We start from the raw sequence: 17,419 nt of genomic DNA on the forward strand, positions 1-17,419 counted from the left end.
CAGAGAGAGAGAAAGAGAGATACGGAAGGCGAACATTACATTCTGGGAATGAACGAAGATGAAATAAGAATGCTTCCAGAACGGTCTTCAGAGGGTTAGATTTGCCTCAGAAGAGTCTGATAAATGTTACGATTCCCACATAAAGAAAACTATGAATAAATATTTGCTTTTGTTATGTTTTTTTAATTCTTTTCGGTATATCTTTATCTTGTGGATTCTCTCTCTCTCTCTCTCTCTCTCTCTCTCTCTCTCTCTCTCTCTCTCTCTCTCTCTCTCTTCATACCTGAAGATATTTAGACTCCAGTTGAAGCCACAAGAGAATTTATTGTGTTTTTTTCTCTCTCTCTCTCTCTCTCTCTCTCTCTCTCTCTCTCTCTCTCTCTCTCTCTCTCTCTCTCTCTCTCTCACTCTCTCTCTCTCGGTCCTCAACTTGCTTTTTTTTTTTAAATAATGCTGAATTCAGGAAAGGTTTCGGTAATCATAAATATGGTTTTACAAGTTTTTAAAGCATTTAGTGTGAATTTCGAAATGGAGGCAATGAAGAAAGCGGTAAGAATTCTCCTTAACGGAGGATGGCAATGGCGATCAGCTCTGGAGGAAGAGCTGGACTTGTGCGACGCGGCGCGTCGGAACCTGCAGGATTACAGGACCCAAAACAGTATGTGGCGGCGTCTGCATTCTGCCCTAGGGTACATCGGTTTATCGAACCTGATTAGGTACGAGGAACCGAACCTGTCACCCTGCGACGGAACTCTGGTGGGCCTGGCGAGGGACATTGTCGGCGGCGAAGTAGCGGAGAAGGATGAGATTCTCCGTTTGGTTGACCAACATGTCCTTTGGCCGAAGATGGCCTTGCTCTTGGGCACAGCTGCCTTTGGCACTGCTGCCGTAGGAGCATTTTTCTTTTTCAGGTACCTGTGTGGAAGAAACGGAAAAGGAGGAGAGACTGTGAGAGATGAAGAGCTTTTGCAGAATCTTCTCGAGCAAATCGGTGAAACTACCCAGGAAGAGGGTGAATTTCTTCCAGCTGAAGGAGTGTTCCAGGAAGAGCTGGAAGATGGTGAATTTCTTCCAGCTGAAGTAGCTTTCCAGGATAAACTGGAAGATGAAATCGATCTTCCTGCTGAAGGAGTGTTCCAAGAAGAGCTGGAAGATGATGAATTTTTTCCAGCTGAAGAAACTTTCCAGGATGAACTGGAAGATGATGAATTTCTTCCAGCTGAAGAAACTTTCCAGGATGAACTGGAAGATGAAATCGATCTTATTGCTGAAGGAGTATTCCATGATGCACTGGAAGATGAAATTGATCTTCCTGCTGGGGTGCTCCAGGATGAAATGGAAGAGGAAATCAATCTTCCAGCTGAAGGAGTGTTCCAGGAAGAGCTGGAAGATGGTGAATTTCTTCCAGCTGAAGGAGCTTTCCAGGATGAACTGGAAGATGAAATTGATCTTCCTGCTGAAGAAGAGGTCCAGTATGAAGTGGAAGATGAAATTGTTCTCCCTGTGGAAGAAAAAAGAGATGAACATACAGAGAAGGAGGAAGAAGAAAGAGGAGAGAAACTAGATGAGGACAATCTAAAAGACGAAGAGTCTCTGCCTTTAGATTGGAATGAATATAAAAATGTGAACAATGGATTGAATTGCGATCTGGCCGAGGTGGAAATGATAACTAAAACATACATGTGCGTAGGTGGGAAAAGACTGGACAATTATGAACTGGGAATTTTGCTGGAGCAAACCAGAGCGAAATTCGAGGAGGAAATGGCTGGATTGAGGGGTGAGATCTCTTCTCTAAATATTATCATTGAGGAGAGAGATAGTGTAATCTCTTCTCTAAATAATGTAATTGAGGAGAGAGATAGTGTAATCTCTTCTCTAAATAATGTCATTGAGGAGAGAGATAGTGTAATCTCTTCTCTAAATAATGTCATTGAGGGGAAAGAATTTGATATTTCTGAGGCAATGACAAAAGAAGGTAGTCTGAGTCATGAGAGGAGGCATAATCAGGTACTTCAAGAAGTACCTGAGAAGAAAGAGGAGGAGGAAGAGGAAAAAGAGATAAATTGCGAAGAAGATCAAGAGGTAACATCGGAGGAATCAAGAGAAGAAGAAGAGGAGGATAGAAGAACAAACACACCTTTTCCCAAAACTGAAATTGAAGAGTCCCTTCCAGACACAATGAGTGAAACGGATAAAATAGTGCTCATGAATTGGATAGAACTCTGCCAAAAAGACCATCCACCTCACAAGATTCTGGGTTGCTCTGAAAATCCAACCAAAGAGGAGGCCTTGGCCGCCTACAATGGTAATTGTCAAACATGGGTTAACAGATATGGTAATTTTGACTACTGCACTGTCAAAGGCTGCGAGGGAGCCAGCATTATTCTTGAAAAGTTGGCAGAAAGTTATTTGCATCTGACCTGTTCACAGGAAAAACTTGCAATCATTGAAGAAATAATGAATCGTGGTTACGAAGATACGATGAGCAATGCCTGGCTCAGGATGAAGGACATCGATGTTGAAGAATTGATGGACCAAGAGGACCATGATATATCAGAAGTTAACCAGGGGACACAGACAACAATACAGAGTCCAGTTGAAGACAACTTCACCTGGAGAAGGGAGATAAGTAAGAAGAAAAGCAAGAAAAACATGAAAAAAAATAAAAAAGGCCATAAGATATATATTTGGAAAAATTACTAATCATTTGGAAGGATCAAAGGATTGGACTATGGAAGATGGAGAGAAAAAGGAACTTTTCTTTTTTGAGGAGGAAATATCCTTTGATGTAGAAGTACAAGCCTACATCATAGGCGTAAAAGTTCAGTGAAAAAAAAATAGAAAAAAAAATAAAAATAAAAAAAAAATAAAAAATAAAAAAAAACCCAAAAATATATATGTATATATATTTTTCCACTTTTGATTTGAAAGGAATATCTTTTAAAAGGAACATAAGTTATGATAAGTTCAATTTCGGTTTATTTTGTGAGGATAAGGAGACTCCGACAAGTTTTCCAGGACCAGAACTTCAAGATCTTCGCCCGGCTTGAGGAATGCAATGCTTAACTCTCCAGCTTGAACGATGCTTGGAATAATCTGGAGGACTGGCGCTGCTGATGGAAGAAATCTGGCAGATTCCAGTATGCTATGTACCTTGATGGGGTGTACAGGACCTTTGTCAAGTGTACAAATGGTCGGATATCTAGATCTATTCTTTTGGATACTAACCTTTGGGTGGTTCTGGGGGAATAATCTAGAAGACCGGCTCTGCAGAGGGAACGAGCTAGGAATCTTCTATTATGCAGTCTTGTCCTTATAGGTTGGCCCAAGATAGTTCAGCTGGGGAAGGAAGCTGCATCTCTGGTGAGATGCTCATCCAATGGCTGCTGATGGAGGACTGGGAGCAGAGTCACTTTTGGTCCTGAGGATGCTAGGCTTAATTGCCTGGCCTAGAAAAGCTTGACTTAATTGTCTGGCTTCATGTTTCTTGGATTAAAGGCTTGGCTTAATTGCCTAGCCTAGAGAAGCTTGGCTTAATTGTCTGGCTTCATGCTTTTTGGATTGAAGGCTTGGCTTAATTGCCTGGCCTAAAGAAGCTCGGCTTAATTGTCTGGCTTCATGCTTTTTGTATTAAAGACTTGGATTAATTGCCTGGCCTAAAGAAGCTCTGCTTAATTGTCTGGCTTCATGCGTTTTGGATTGAAGGCTTGGCTTAATTGCCTGGTCTAGAGAAGTTTGGCTTAATCATTTAGCTTCATGCTGCTTGGATTAAAGGCTTGGCTTAATTGCCTGGTCTAGAGAAGCTTGGCTTAATTGTCTGGCTTCATGCTTTTTGGATTGAAGGCTTGGCTTAAATGCCTGGTCTAGTGAAGCTTGGCTTAATTGTCTGGCTTCATGCTTTTTGGATTGAAGGCTTGGCTTAATTGTCTGGCCTAAAGAAGCTTGGCTTAATTGTCTAGCTTCATGCTTTTTGGATTGAAGACTTGGCTTAATTGCCTGGTCTAGAGGAGCTTGGCTTAATTGTCTGGCTTCATGCTGCTTGGATTAAAGGCTTGGCTTAATTGCCTGGTCTAGAGAAGCTTGGCTTAATTGTCTAGCTTCATGCTGCTTGGATTAAATGCTTGGCTTAATTGCCTGGCCTAAAAAAGCTCAGCTTAATTGTCTGGCTTCATGCTTTTTGGATTGAAGGCTTGGCTTAAATGTCTGGTCTAAAGAAGCTTGGCTTAATTGTCTGGCTTAATGCTTTTTGGATTGAAGGCTTAGCTTAATTGCCTGGTCTAGAGAAGCTTGGCTTAATTGTCTGGCTTCATGTTTTTTGGATTAAAGGCTTGGCTTAATTGCCTGGTCTAAAGAAGCTTGGCTTAATTGTCTAGCTTCATGCTGCTTGGATTAAAGGCTTGGCTTAATTGCCTGGTCTAGAGAAGCTTGGCTTAATTGTCTGGCTTCATGTTTTTTGGATTAAAGGCTTGGCTTAATTGCCTGGTCTAAAGAAGCTTGGCTTAATTGTCTAGCTTCATGCTGCTTGGATTAAAGGCTTGGCTTAATTGCCTGGTCTAGAGAAGCTTGGCTTAATTGTCTGGCTTCATGCTTTTTGGATTGAAGGCTTGGCTTAATTGTCTGGCCTAGAGAAGCTCGGCTTAATTGTCTGGCTTCATGCTTTTTGGATTGAAGGCTTGGCTTAATTGCCTGGTCTAGAGAAGCTTGGCTTAATTGTCTGGCTTCATGCTGCTTGGATTAAAGGCTTGGCTTAATTGCCTGGTCTAGAGAAGCTTGGCTTAATTGTCTGGCTTCATGCTTTTTGGATTGAAGGCTTGGCTTAATTGTCTGGCCTAGAAGCTCGGCTTAATTGTCTGGCTTCATGCTTTTTGGATTGAAGGCTTGGCTTAATTGTCTGGCCTAGAGAAGCTCGGCTTAATTGTCTGGCTTCATGCTTTTTGGATTGAAGGCTTGGCTTAATTGTCTGGCCTAGAGAAGCTCGGCTTAATTGTCTGGCTTCATGCTTTTTGGATTGAAGGCTTGGCTTAATTGCCTGGTCTAGAGAAGCTTGGCTTAATTGTCTGGCTTCATGCTGCTTGGATTGAAGGCTTGGCTTAAATGTCTGGCCTAAAGAAGCTTGGCTTAATTGTCTGGCTTCATGCTTTTTGGATTAAAGACTTGGCTTAATTGCCTGGTCTAGAGAAGCTTGGCTTAATTGTCTGGCTTCATGCTGCTTGGATTGAAGGCTTGGCTTAATTGCCTGGTCTAGAGAAGCTTGGCTTAATTGTCTGGCTTCATGCTTTTTGGATGGAAGGCTTGGCTTAATTGTCTGGCCTAAAGAAGCTTGGCTTAATTGTCTGGCTTCATGCTTTTTGGATTAAAGACTTGGCTTAATTGTCTGGCCTAGAGAAGCTCGGCTTAATTGTCTGGCTTCATGCTTTTTGGATTGAAGGCTTGGCTTAATTGCCTGGTCTAGAGAAGCTTGGCTTAATTGTCTGGCTTCATGCTGCTTGGATTAAAGGCTTGGCTTAATTGCCTGGTCTAGAGAAGCTTGGCTTAATTGTCTGGCTTCATGCTTTTTGGATTGAAGGCTTGGCTTAATTGTCTGGCCTAGAGATGCTCGGCTTAATTGTCTGGCTTCATGCTTTTTGGATTGAAGGTTTGGCTTAATTGTCTGGCCTAAAGAAGCTTGTCTTAATTGTCTGGCTTCATGCTTTTTGGATTAAAGACTTGGCTTAATTGCCTGGTCTAGAGAAGCTTGGCTTAATTATCTGGCTTCATGCTGCTTGGATTGAAGGCTTGGCTTAATTGCCTGGTCTAGAGAAGCTTGGCTTAATTGTCTGGCTTCATGCTTTTTGGATGGAAGGCTTGGCTTAATTGTCTGGCCTAAAAAAGCTTGGCTTAATTGTCTGGCTTCATGCTTTTTTGATTAAAGGCTTGGCTTAATTGTCTGGCCTAAAGAAGCTTGGCTTAATTGTCTAGCTTCATGCTTTTTGGATTGAAGGCTTGGCTTAATTGCCTGGCCTAAAGAAGCTTGGCTTAATTGTCTGGCTTCATGCTTTTTGGATTAAAGGCTTGGCTTAATTATCTGGCCTAAAGAAGCTTGGCTTAATTGTCTGGCTTCATGCTTTTTGGATTAAAGACTTGGCTTAATTGTCTGGTCTAGAGAAGCTTTGCTTAAATGTCTGGCTTCATGCTGCTTGGATTGAAGGATTGGCTTAATTGCCTGGTCTAGAGAAGCTTGGCTTAATTGTCTGGCTTCATGCTTTTTGGATTAAAGACTTGGCTTAATTGCCTGGCTTAAAGAAGCTCGGTTTAATTGTCTGGCTTCATGCTGCTTGGATTGAAGGCTTGGCTTAATTGCCTGGTCTAAAGAAGCTTGGCATAATTGTCTAGCTTCATGCTGCTTGGATTAAAGGCTTGGCTTAATTGCCTGGTCTAGAGAAGCTTGGCTTAATTGTCTGGCTTCATGCTTTTTGGATTGAAGGCTTGGCTTAATTGTCTGGCCTAGAGAAGCTCGGCTTAATTGTCTGGCTTCATGCTTTTTGGATGGAAGGCTTGGCTTAATTGTCTGGCCTAAAGAAGCTTGGCTTAATTGTCTGGCTTCATGCTTTTTGGATTGAAGGCTTGGCTTAATTGTCTGGCCTAGAGAAGCTCGGCTTAATTGTCTGGCTTCATGCTTTTTGGATTGAAGGCTTGGCTTAATTGCCTGGTCTAGAGAAGCTTGGCTTAATTGTCTGGCTTCATGCTTTTTGGATTAAAGGCTTGGCTTAATTTTCTGGCCTGAAGAAGCTTGGCTTAATTGTCTGGCTTCATGCTTTTTGGATTAAAGACTTGGCTTAATTGCCTGGTCTAGAGAAGCTTGGCTTAATTATCTAGCTTCATGCTGCTTGGATTAAAGACTTGGCTTATGTAAGACATATGCTTATTTTTGAGTAAGTTTCATATGCAAAAGGTTTATGTATGTTATTGATGTCTTTATTTGTGGGTTTTGTTAATTAATAGGAAATGGGGAGACAAATGCAGTTAGTAGTAATTGTAAAGATATAGAAAGAGTTGTGGAGAGACAGGAGAGTGAACGGGAGTTAGGTAGGATGTTTTCAACTAATTTCGCTGACTCCAGGGTTCTTTCCCGTAAACAACCCCCCCAAACGACAGGATCCGTTCTTGAATGTCGAACGGAACATAGACGAATGAGACGTGGAAGCCGGGAAAAAGTCACGTGATTAAGGATAGCTTGACACGCCCAGGACGACCATATATAAGCAACGAGAAGACGGCATCTCGCTCTCTTCCTAGTAGTCACTCTGTATAATAGGTCTAACGACCTACTTAACCTGCCGGGTCTCCTTGACGACAACACATGGCGGCTGCCTATACCAAATTGAGGGACGGCGATTACGTAGAATACTAAAGCAGCCGCGAAATTACAGGGGAACAATTACCCCTGAGAACGAAGGACGACGAACAAAGTTACTACGCCCGCACCTGAGTGTCTGTGAGTGCGTTTGGCGAGACGTCCCAGAGCGACCGAGAGGCGTGACGTCCCCGAGTGACCAAGGCGTGTCTAGAACTTCGCGCCAGCCTTCCCAACACCTGACGAAGGCTTATACTTCAGCGACGACAGTAGGCCTATAGATGACGTTTAGGCCTAACTAAACCAGGATTCACCAAATTCTTCAGCCAGTGTCAAGACGTCTGAGTTCATCACTAAGTGTTAATGTAGAAACCACGCTTTTGTTTTTGACTGCTTGTAAGTGCCTGTTCAAACCCCTTTTTGTGTCTAGTAAAGAAAGAAACCAGCATTCGTATCCCTCACCCACGAAACTTTGCTTATGTAAACTCCTGAGAGAAATTCAATTAATATTAAACTAAAGGAAGAGGTAAGATACTAGACTAATTAAGAAGTTATTGCTAACTAAATCAAGGACATCTTAACAAATGGTGGCATCGTTAAGGGATACTGTGCCGTGTTGTATTAAGTTTGAACTAATACTGGCTTTGTTTCAGGAAAGTGCTGAAACCCCCTTTTATGTGTCGAAGAAATACAAAACAATCTCAAGAAAAACAGAGGGAAACCAAAGGAGTCGTGAACCAATGGATATGTGAGTAGTTTGCATGTTTTCGTTCACTCTCTTGTTTTGTATAAATACTGTCTCTCTATAGAATAGGAAGTTAGGGCATTTGTCTCTCGTAAGAAAATTTTGGTGTTTTAATTTTTCCTTTTTTTGTGATATGAGTCTGGACAATATTTTCCAAAGACTTACACAATATCAATACGACTTGAGATTAACTGCAGACAGACGGTCGCGAAGTGCTAGTGTAGGAAGACGTCAAAATCTGACTAGAAACCGAAGTTCGAGTCCGGTAAGAGCAAATATTGCCGATATGAATTCCGCTGGGCTGATCACACAAACCACACGGTTTTGTGGAAATGTAAGTAGGGATAATCCCGACAAACAAAGGTTAGAGAAATACAGTGTAGATAAGTGGTTAGCGGACACAGAGAATAGGATCGCTAGTTTTAAAATAACTGACGATGTTGCAAAAATTAAACAGGCAATGATGTTAGTCAACGTAGACGTAGGGGATGCTCACCCTACATTAAACGGTAAGGCCTTTGAAAAAATTACCACTTTCAACGAGTTCAAGGAGGAATGCAGACTATTGTGGCGATCGGCCAAGGAGACCGATCGGTTGTCGAACTTGTATAGGCTTACCTCAACTAATAAATGTGAAGGTGAATCCAGGGCCAGTTGGTGTGCCCAGGTTAGGGATCAGGTAAGAGCAGTTAGGGAAGACTTTTTGTCATTGCCCACAATCACGGTAGGAGACGGAACCAAGTTTAGTAAGGATAATAAGAACCTGGTAGATATAGATGAAGTTCTAAATCTTGTGGCCTACAGTAAGATGTATGCGGCCTTGTTGGAAGACCTAAAGTTAGATCCTGCCCAGAAAACCACAAAAACACCGAACGAATGTCAAGAAATTATACAGAAAAACGAGACCGGTAGGAATAAATATTACCATAAAAATTATCAAAATAACCAGCCCCCTTACAAGTCAAATGAACAAAACAGAGGAAATTATAATGAAACATATAAATCTAGAGGGAATTATCATCATAAGGGAGCTAGACCAAAGAATAGGTATTGCCAGTATTGTCAAAGAGGAGGTCACACAGACCAAGAATGTTGGTACCAAGGTAAGAAACATAATAAACCCTCCGAAAATACTCCTCAGGTACAGGCAAGGGATAACTCAAACCCTACTAATTACTCCGAAGAAAAACAAGGTAATAGAAAGTGACTAGAAGAGCAGGATAGGAGTCCAGGAAATAGGGAAACCAAAGAATGGAAGGATGTTGCAGGTAGCGGAGGTACATCCACGTTGCCAGCAACATATTTATCCTTCCGACAGCAATCATTACCCAAGACAAATATCAAGATAGAAGGTAAAGAATGTCTTAGTTTGTTAGATTCAGGAAGTACTGTAAATCTCATAGGGCTCCATACCTTAACTGATTATTTGAATATACCTATTTCTGCAATTAGGAGTGAGGATACATTAATTCAGGGGATAACTGGCAATCAGCTTAACAATGTAGGAGCCATAGATTTAAACATTGAATTGCTAGAGAAGAAGTGTCAAGTGCCATTTTTGGTTTTGCAAGAAGTAGCATTTCCCGCTCGAGCTTTGATTTCTTTTGCAACAATGCAAGATTTTGGCATAGTTTTTGATTGTCAAGACAGAAGATTAGTTCTAAAGGGAAATAATCAGGAAGTCTGTTTCCAACTTGTTGATGACAAGTCCACTACAAATTTGGCCAATTTGCAGGGGACCGCTTCGATAGTTGAAACACACTCCGGTTCAGAAGGAGAAAGGGAAATCAAAGTAAAATCAGAAGAAAGGGAGAAAGAAGAGAATTTAGCAATTGCACCCAGAAAGGGGGAAATTACTTCTTGTAAAGGTAGCACACATACTAAGGATGAAAATGTCGACAGAGAATCTGAGAGAATAGATAAAAGGGAATTCCAAGAAGTTTTGCTGCTAGGCACATTGAATTCACAAGAATTAAGACACTTAAGAGAAACAGAATCTCAAAAAGGAGGAGATGAAGATTCATGTTTTTGTACTCAAGTACAAACTGGGGAAATAAGTCTGATCAGCACAGCAGATGCAAACAAAATAAGATTTAGGCTAGCTAGAGATGTAGTACTACTGCCCAATACTCTTACTAGAGTATATTTAATAACCCGCCTACACACAAATAATGATGTAATCTTGACCCCAGAAGGATTACCAGAATATGTCAGAATGGATAACTCATTAGTTCAGATGGAGGGATTAGCCTGTACTACTTATGTCATGAATTATTCTGATAAAAGACTCCATTTGTTAGCGGGTACAGAATTTTGTACAGGAATAGAAGTTACACACAAAATGATTCCGTTAGAGGAGGAAGCATTCTTTACCATAGGAAACATTGATGCAGGAATAGATAGGGAGATAGATAACACCGATTTTCCTGAGTACCGTAAAAGGTTAATAGAAACCTTAAATAAATATAGGCAGGGCATAGCAATTACAGGTGATAGGTTAGGTAGGACTGAGGTGTTAAGACATAAGATAATCCTAGATGATGGAGCCAAACCCTTTTTCATACCTAATTATAAATTACCTATCAGCCAACGTCCAATAGTAGATAAAATGATAGAAGAAATGAAAGAAGAAGGAGTGGTCATACCCTCTAAATCACCTTATAATTCTCCCATGTTGTTGATTCCAAAGAAAGATGGAAGTTACAGATTAGTGATTGATTATCGCAAGTTGAATGCGAACACAGTTCCTGATAGGATGCCCATGCCTGTAATAAATGATGTATTGGCTCAGTTAGGAGGAGCAAAGATCTTCTCATCCTTAGATCTACTAAGTGGATATTGGCAAGTACCTTTAGACGAAGAATCAAAGCCATTAACTGCCTTCAGCACACATAAAGAACACTTAGAATTTCAGGTAATGCCATTTGGGTTAACCTCAGCTCCATTGACTTTTGTAAGGTTAATGTTACAGATCTTAGGAGACATAGAGAATGTGTCAGTCTATTTAGATGATGTCATTATATTTAGCAAAGATATAGAGAGCCATTTCGGAACCATAGAAATCGTTTTAGAACGACTAAGACTGGCAGGATTAAAGATAAAGGTTAAGAAATGTCAATTCTTGAGGAAATCATTAGAATATTTAGGACATGTGATCAGTGCTGATGGATTACGCATGCAAGAAGGAAAAATAAAGGCGATTGTGGAATATCCTGCTCCACAAAATTTGAAAGGTGTAAGAAGATTTTTAGGGATGATAGGATACTATAGACCATTTGTCAAAAATTTTGCTACTATAGCTAAACCATTGACAGAATTAACTAAGAAGGATGTAGAGTTTGAATGGAAAGCAGAGCAAGAGGAGGCTTTTCAAAAGTTGAAGGAGAAATTAATCCAAGATCCTATCTTAGTGTATCCAGACTTTAGCAAGCAATTTTACTTAGCATGTGATGCTTCAAATACAGGAATTGGAGCAGTTTTGTTACAGAAGGCAAAAACCCGAATGAGGGTAGTATATTATGCAAGTAGAGTCCTGAATGCGGCCGAACGAAATTACAATACCACAGAAAAGGAATGTTTAGCCATTTATTGGGCACTGAGAAAGTTTCGGCACATTTTGTTAGGACACAAAGTAAATGTACTTACTGACCATAAACCCATCTGTGACCTATTTAAGAAAAGAGCTTTCACTAATAACTTAAAGTTTAATCGATGGTTTATTAGTGTGCTAGAGTTTGCTCCAGAATTTAGATACATTCCAGGTAAGTTTAATACTTTAGCAGATGGATTATCTAGAGCACAAGAGGATACTGAAAGAATTATCACAACTAACACTTTTTGTTTCAGCTGTCAGGTCGTAGACTTAGATTTGGAGAGAGTTAAAATAGAACAAGAGAAACAAGAAGGTATCAGGAAAATAATAGGAGATTTGCTACAAGATGAAACCTCTAGGTCAGATTTTGAATTAATAAATGGGATATTATATAAGAAGGCTAAGGATAGGAGTGCTTGCTCTAGACTATATGTGCCTGACACCCTGACTAAAGAAGTATTAACTCTAACACATACCCACAAGTTGGCAGGACATCCAGGAATCAAAAAGACTCTGAGAACAATAAATAGAAATTATTTTTGGCCTAAGTGCAGCGAAGAAGCAAAGCAATTTGTAAATGAATGTCAAACTTGTAATAGGCATAAAGGTCATGTAAATGTCAGAGCTCCTTTAGAAAAATATCCTAGTAATTTAAACCCTTTTGAGGTAGTTCAGATGGATCATATAGGACCCTTTCCAAAAACTTTGAGAGGAAATAAATATATACTGGTATTCATTGATTATTTGACTCGGTATTTAGAAATTGTCCCAGTCAGAGATAGAACTGCAGTTTCTGTTGCAGAAGCTTTAAAGACCAGAATACTCACAAGACATTCGTGTCCGGAGGTACTTTTGTCGGACAATGCACCCGAATTCACCAGTGAGGTAATGAAAAAGCTTTGTGAATTTTTTGAGATAAAGAAATGCGAGATAACCCCTTATAAGCCGAGTTCAAATGGGACAGTGGAAAGGGCCAATAAGAAGATACTGGATGTACTGCGAACTATCATTAGTCCAACTACAGAAGATTGGGACCTAGCGTTAGAGGACGTTCAGTTTACTTTGAATAACACAGTAAATGAGACAGTAGGAGAAACCCCACACTTTTTGCTTTATGGTTATCAGAAAAGACTGCCAAACTCATTGTTAGATGACGCAAAACCTCCTAGGCACACATATGATTACCAGGACTATATAGCTTGGAAACTGCAAAGAACCTTTCAAATAATAAGACAAACCAGACAATCTTTAGAAAAGGGCCAACAGGTAAATAAGAAATACTATGACACAACTAGTTCCATGACTGACCTGAAGATAGGCTCACAAGTATATATAAAGGTACATGTAAAGGAAGGACCAAATGAAAAGGTATCTCCCAAATTTGAAGGTCCTTATAGAGTGTTAGAAAGGGAAAGGAATAATAAATTTAAGCTGATACATGAACAGAATTTAGATGTAAGGTATGCCCATTGGAATCATATGAAGGTTGTAAAAACTAATCCATGGTCCTCTCAACTTCTACAGGAAGTGGTGGAAAAACTTCCTTCTGATCCTACCCCTGGTGGTCGGTATCACTTGCGAAATAGACATTAAAAGTGGGGCCTTGATACAAAATCATGGAAAAGGTGAACTGTTAACAGATTTTGCTGTAGTAAAAATTAATGTCAATTCAATATTAGAGAGGGAAGAACATTTGAAACCTTTGCTTTGCCATACAGGGCATTACATTTAGGTAATGAGATTTTTGTTTATGTACAAAGTACTAAAAATGCAGAAGTTACTTGTGATGGGAAGACTCAAACATTTCAGTTAGGAAACTTGAAGTCATTTGCAGATTCTTGCTCAGTAGTGATAAATGATTATCTCTATTATGTGCCAAGTGTGTTTTTGCATTATGAGTTAAATCAATCTTCCATTGCAAAGAGTTACGAGAACAAGATTAATCATTTTCAGCTAGACAAATTAACAGTGGTAGAAAATGTGGCAATGCCACTTGATAATGAATATGTTCTGTTTTACAAGCAAGATGTTGCACCATTTCTGACTATGTGTAATGTGTTTCTGATTGTACTTATTACTGTGGTAACATATAATGTGGTGAAGTATTTGGTTTTCAGAAAATTGGAAAGGATTAATGAGTTGCTACTAGTTATTACTGGGAAACCTAAAGAATAGGTTTGTTGTTTTGTTGTATGTGAGGATTCTATAAGAATCCTAGTAGCTGGCCGAGTGGTGTAAGACATATGCTTATTTTTGAGTAAGTTTCATATGCAAAAGGTTTATGTATGTTATTGATGTCTTTATTTGTGGGTTTTGTTAATTAATAGGAAATGGGGAGACAAATGCAGTTAGTAGTAATTGTAAAGATATAGAAAGAGTTGTGGAGAGACAGGAGAGTGAACGGGAGTTAGGTAGGATGTTTTCAACTAATTTCGCTGACTCCAGGGTTCTTTCCCGTAAACAACCCCCCCAAACGACAGGATCCGTTCTTGAATGTCGAACGGAACATAGACGAATGAGACGTGGAAGCCGGGAAAAAGTCACGTGATTAAGGATAGCTTGACACGCCCAGGACGACCATATATAAGCAACGAGAAGACGGCATCTCGCTCTCTTCCTAGTAGTCACTCTGTATAATAGGTCTAACGACCTACTTAACCTGCCGGGTCTCCTTGACGACAACACATGGCGGCTGCCTATACCAAATTGAGGGACGGCGATTACGTAGAATACTAAAGCAGCCGCGAAATTACAGGGGAACAATTACCCCTGAGAACGAAGGACGACGAACAAAGTTACTACGCCCGCACCTGAGTGTCTGTGAGTGCGTTTGGCGAGACGTCCCAGAGCGACCGAGAGGCGTGACGTCCCCGAGTGACCAAGGCGTGTCTAGAACTTCGCGCCAGCCTTCCCAACACCTGACGAAGGCTTATACTTCAGCGACGACAGTAGGCCTATAGATGACGTTTAGGCCTAACTAAACCAGGATTCACCAAATTCTTCAGCCAGTGTCAAGACGTCTGAGTTCATCACTAAGTGTTAATGTAGAAACCACGCTTTTGTTTTTGACTGCTTGTAAGTGCCTGTTCAAACCCCTTTTTGTGTCTAGTAAAGAAAGAAACCAGCATTCGTATCCCTCACCCACGAAACTTTGCTTATGTAAACTCCTGAGAGAAATTCAATTAATATTAAACTAAAGGAAGAGGTAAGATACTAGACTAATTAAGAAGTTATTGCTAACTAAATCAAGGACATCTTCACACTTAATTGCCAGGCATAGAGAAGCTTGGCTTAATTGTCTGGCTTTATGCTGCTTGGATTAAAGACTTGGCTTAATTGCCTGGTCTAGAGAAGCTTGGTTTAATTGTCTGGCTTCATGCCGCTTGGATTGAAGGCTTGGCTTAATAGCCTGGTCTAGAGAAGCTTGGCTTAATTGTCTAGCTTCATGCTGCTTGGATTAAAGGCTTGGCTTAATTGCCTGGTCTAGAGAAGCTTGGCTTAATTGTCTGGCTTCATGCTTTTTGGATTGAAGGCTTGGCTTAATTGCCTGGTCTAGAGAAGCTCGGCTTAATTGTCTAGCTTCATGCTGCTTGGATTAAAGGCTTGGCTTAATTGCCTGGTCAAGAGAAGCTTGGCTTAATTGTCTGGCTTCATGCTTTTTGGATTGAAGGCTTGGCTTAATTGTCTGGCCTAGAGAAGCTCGGCTTAATTGTCTGGCTTCATGCTTTTTGGATTGAAGGCTTGGCTTAATTGCCTGGTCTAGAGAAGCTCGGCTTAATTGTCTGGCTTCATGCTTTTTGGATTGAAGGCCTGGCTTAATTGTCTGGCCTAAAGAAGCTTGGCTTAATTGTCTGGCTTCATGCTTTTTGGATTGAAGGCTTGGCTTAATTGCCTGGTCAAGAGAAGCTTGGCTTAATTGTCTGGCTTCTTGCCGCTTGGATTGAAGGCTTGGCTTAATTGCCTGGTCTAGAGAAGCTTGGCTTAATTGTCTGGCTTCATGCTTTTTGGATTGAAGGCTTGGCTTAATTGTCTGGCCTAAAGAAGCTTGGCTTAATTGTCTGGCTTCATGCTTTTTGGATTGAAGGCCTGGCTTAATTATCTGGCCTAAAGAAGCTCTGCTTAGTTGTCTGGCTTCATGCTTTTTGGATTGAAGGCTTGGCTTAATAGCCTGGTCTAGAGAAGCTTGGCTTTATTGTCTGGCTTCATGCTGCTTGGATTAAAGACTTGGCTTAATTGCCTGGTCTAGAGAAGCTTGGCTTAATTGTCTGGCTTCATGCTTTTTGGATTGAAGGCTTGGCTTAATGGCCTGGTCTAGAGAAGCTCGGCTTAATTGTCTGGCTTCATGCTTTTTGGATTGAAGGCTTGGCTTAATTGCCTGGTCTAGAGAAGCTCGGCTTAATTGTCTGGCTTCATGCTTTTTGGATTGAAGGCTTGGCTTAATTGCCTGGTCTAGAGAAGCTCGGCTTAATTGTCTGGCTTCATGCTTTTTGGATTGAAGGCTTGGCTTAATTGCCTGGTCTAGAGAAGCTCGGCTTAATTGTCTGGCTTCATGCTTTTTGGATTGAAGGCTTGGCTTAATTGCCTGGTCTAGAGAAGCTTGGCTTAATTGTCTAGCTTCATGCTGCTTGGATTAAAGACTTGGCTTAATTGCCTGGTCTAGAGAAGCTTGGCTTAATTGTCTGGCTTCATGCTTTTTGGATTAAAGACTTGGCTTAATTGCCTGGTCTAGAGAAGCTTGGCTTAATTGTCTGGCTTCATGCTTTTTGGATTAAAGACGGCTTAATTGTCTGGCCTAAAGAAGCTCGGCTTAATTGTCTGGCTTCATGCTTTTTGGATTGAAGGCTTGGCTTAATTGCCTGGTCTAGAGAAGCTCGGCTTAATTGTCTGGCTTCATGCTTTTTGGATTGAAGGCTTGGCTTAATTGCCTGGTCTAGAGAAGCTCGGCTTAATTGTCTGGCTTCATGCTTTTTGGATTGAAGGCTTGGCTTAATTGCCTGGTCTAGAGAAGCTTGGCTTAATTGTCTAGCTTCATGCTGCTTGGATTAAAGACTTGGCTTAATTGCCTGGTCTAGAGAAGCTTGGCTTAATTGTCTGGCTTCATGCTTTTTGGATTAAAGACTTGGCTTAATTGCCTGGTCTAGAGAAGCTTGGCTTAATTGTCTGGCTTCATGCTTTTTGGATTAAAGACTTGGCTTAAAATCCTGGTCTAGAGAAGCTTGGCTTAATTGTCTGGCTTCATGCTTTTAGGATTAAAGACTTGGCTTAATTGCCTGGTCTAGAGAAGCTTAGCTTAATTGTCTGGCTTCATGCTTTTTGGATTAAAGACTTGGCTTAATTGCCTGGTCTAGAGAAGCTTGGCTTAATTGTCTAGCTTCAGGCTTTTTGGATTAAAGACTTGGCTTAATTACCTGGTCTAGAGAAGCTCGGTTTAATTGTCTGGCTTCATGCTGCTCGGATTGAAGGCTTGGCTTAATTGTCTGGCTTCATGCTGCTTGGATTAAAGGCTTGGCTTAATTGCCCGGCCTAAAGAAGCTTGGCTTAAATGTCTGGCTTCATGCTGCTTGGATTGAAGGCTTGGCTTAATTGTCTGGCTTCATGCTGCTTGGATTAAAGGCTTGGCTTAATTGCCTGGCCTAAAGAAGCTTGGTTTAATTGCCTAGCTTCATGCTTTTTGGATTAAAGGCTTGGCTTAATTGCCCGGCCTAAAGAAGCTTGGCTTAATTGCCTAGCTTCATGCTGCTTGGATTAA

The 17,419-nt window shown here is 40.8% G+C and overlaps 1 protein-coding gene across 1 annotated transcript in view; it reads left to right on the top strand.

Annotated features, from left to right (window-relative positions):
• The window catches only part of LOC137629251 (uncharacterized), a 33,323-nt gene extending 30,620 nt beyond the window's left edge, over positions 1–2,703 (top strand). Inside the window, exons 4-5 of the mRNA XM_068360514.1 lie at positions 912–1,060; positions 1,274–2,703. Coding sequence (XP_068216615.1) covers positions 912–1,060; positions 1,274–2,703 — 1,579 coding nt within the window. The remainder of the gene's footprint in view (positions 1–911; positions 1,061–1,273) is intronic.
• The last annotated feature ends 14,716 nt before the right edge of the window (positions 2,704–17,419 follow it).

Source organism: Palaemon carinicauda, chromosome 37 (assembly GCF_036898095.1).
Source record: "Palaemon carinicauda isolate YSFRI2023 chromosome 37, ASM3689809v2, whole genome shotgun sequence".
Lineage (NCBI taxonomy): Eukaryota > Metazoa > Arthropoda > Malacostraca > Decapoda > Palaemonidae > Palaemon > Palaemon carinicauda.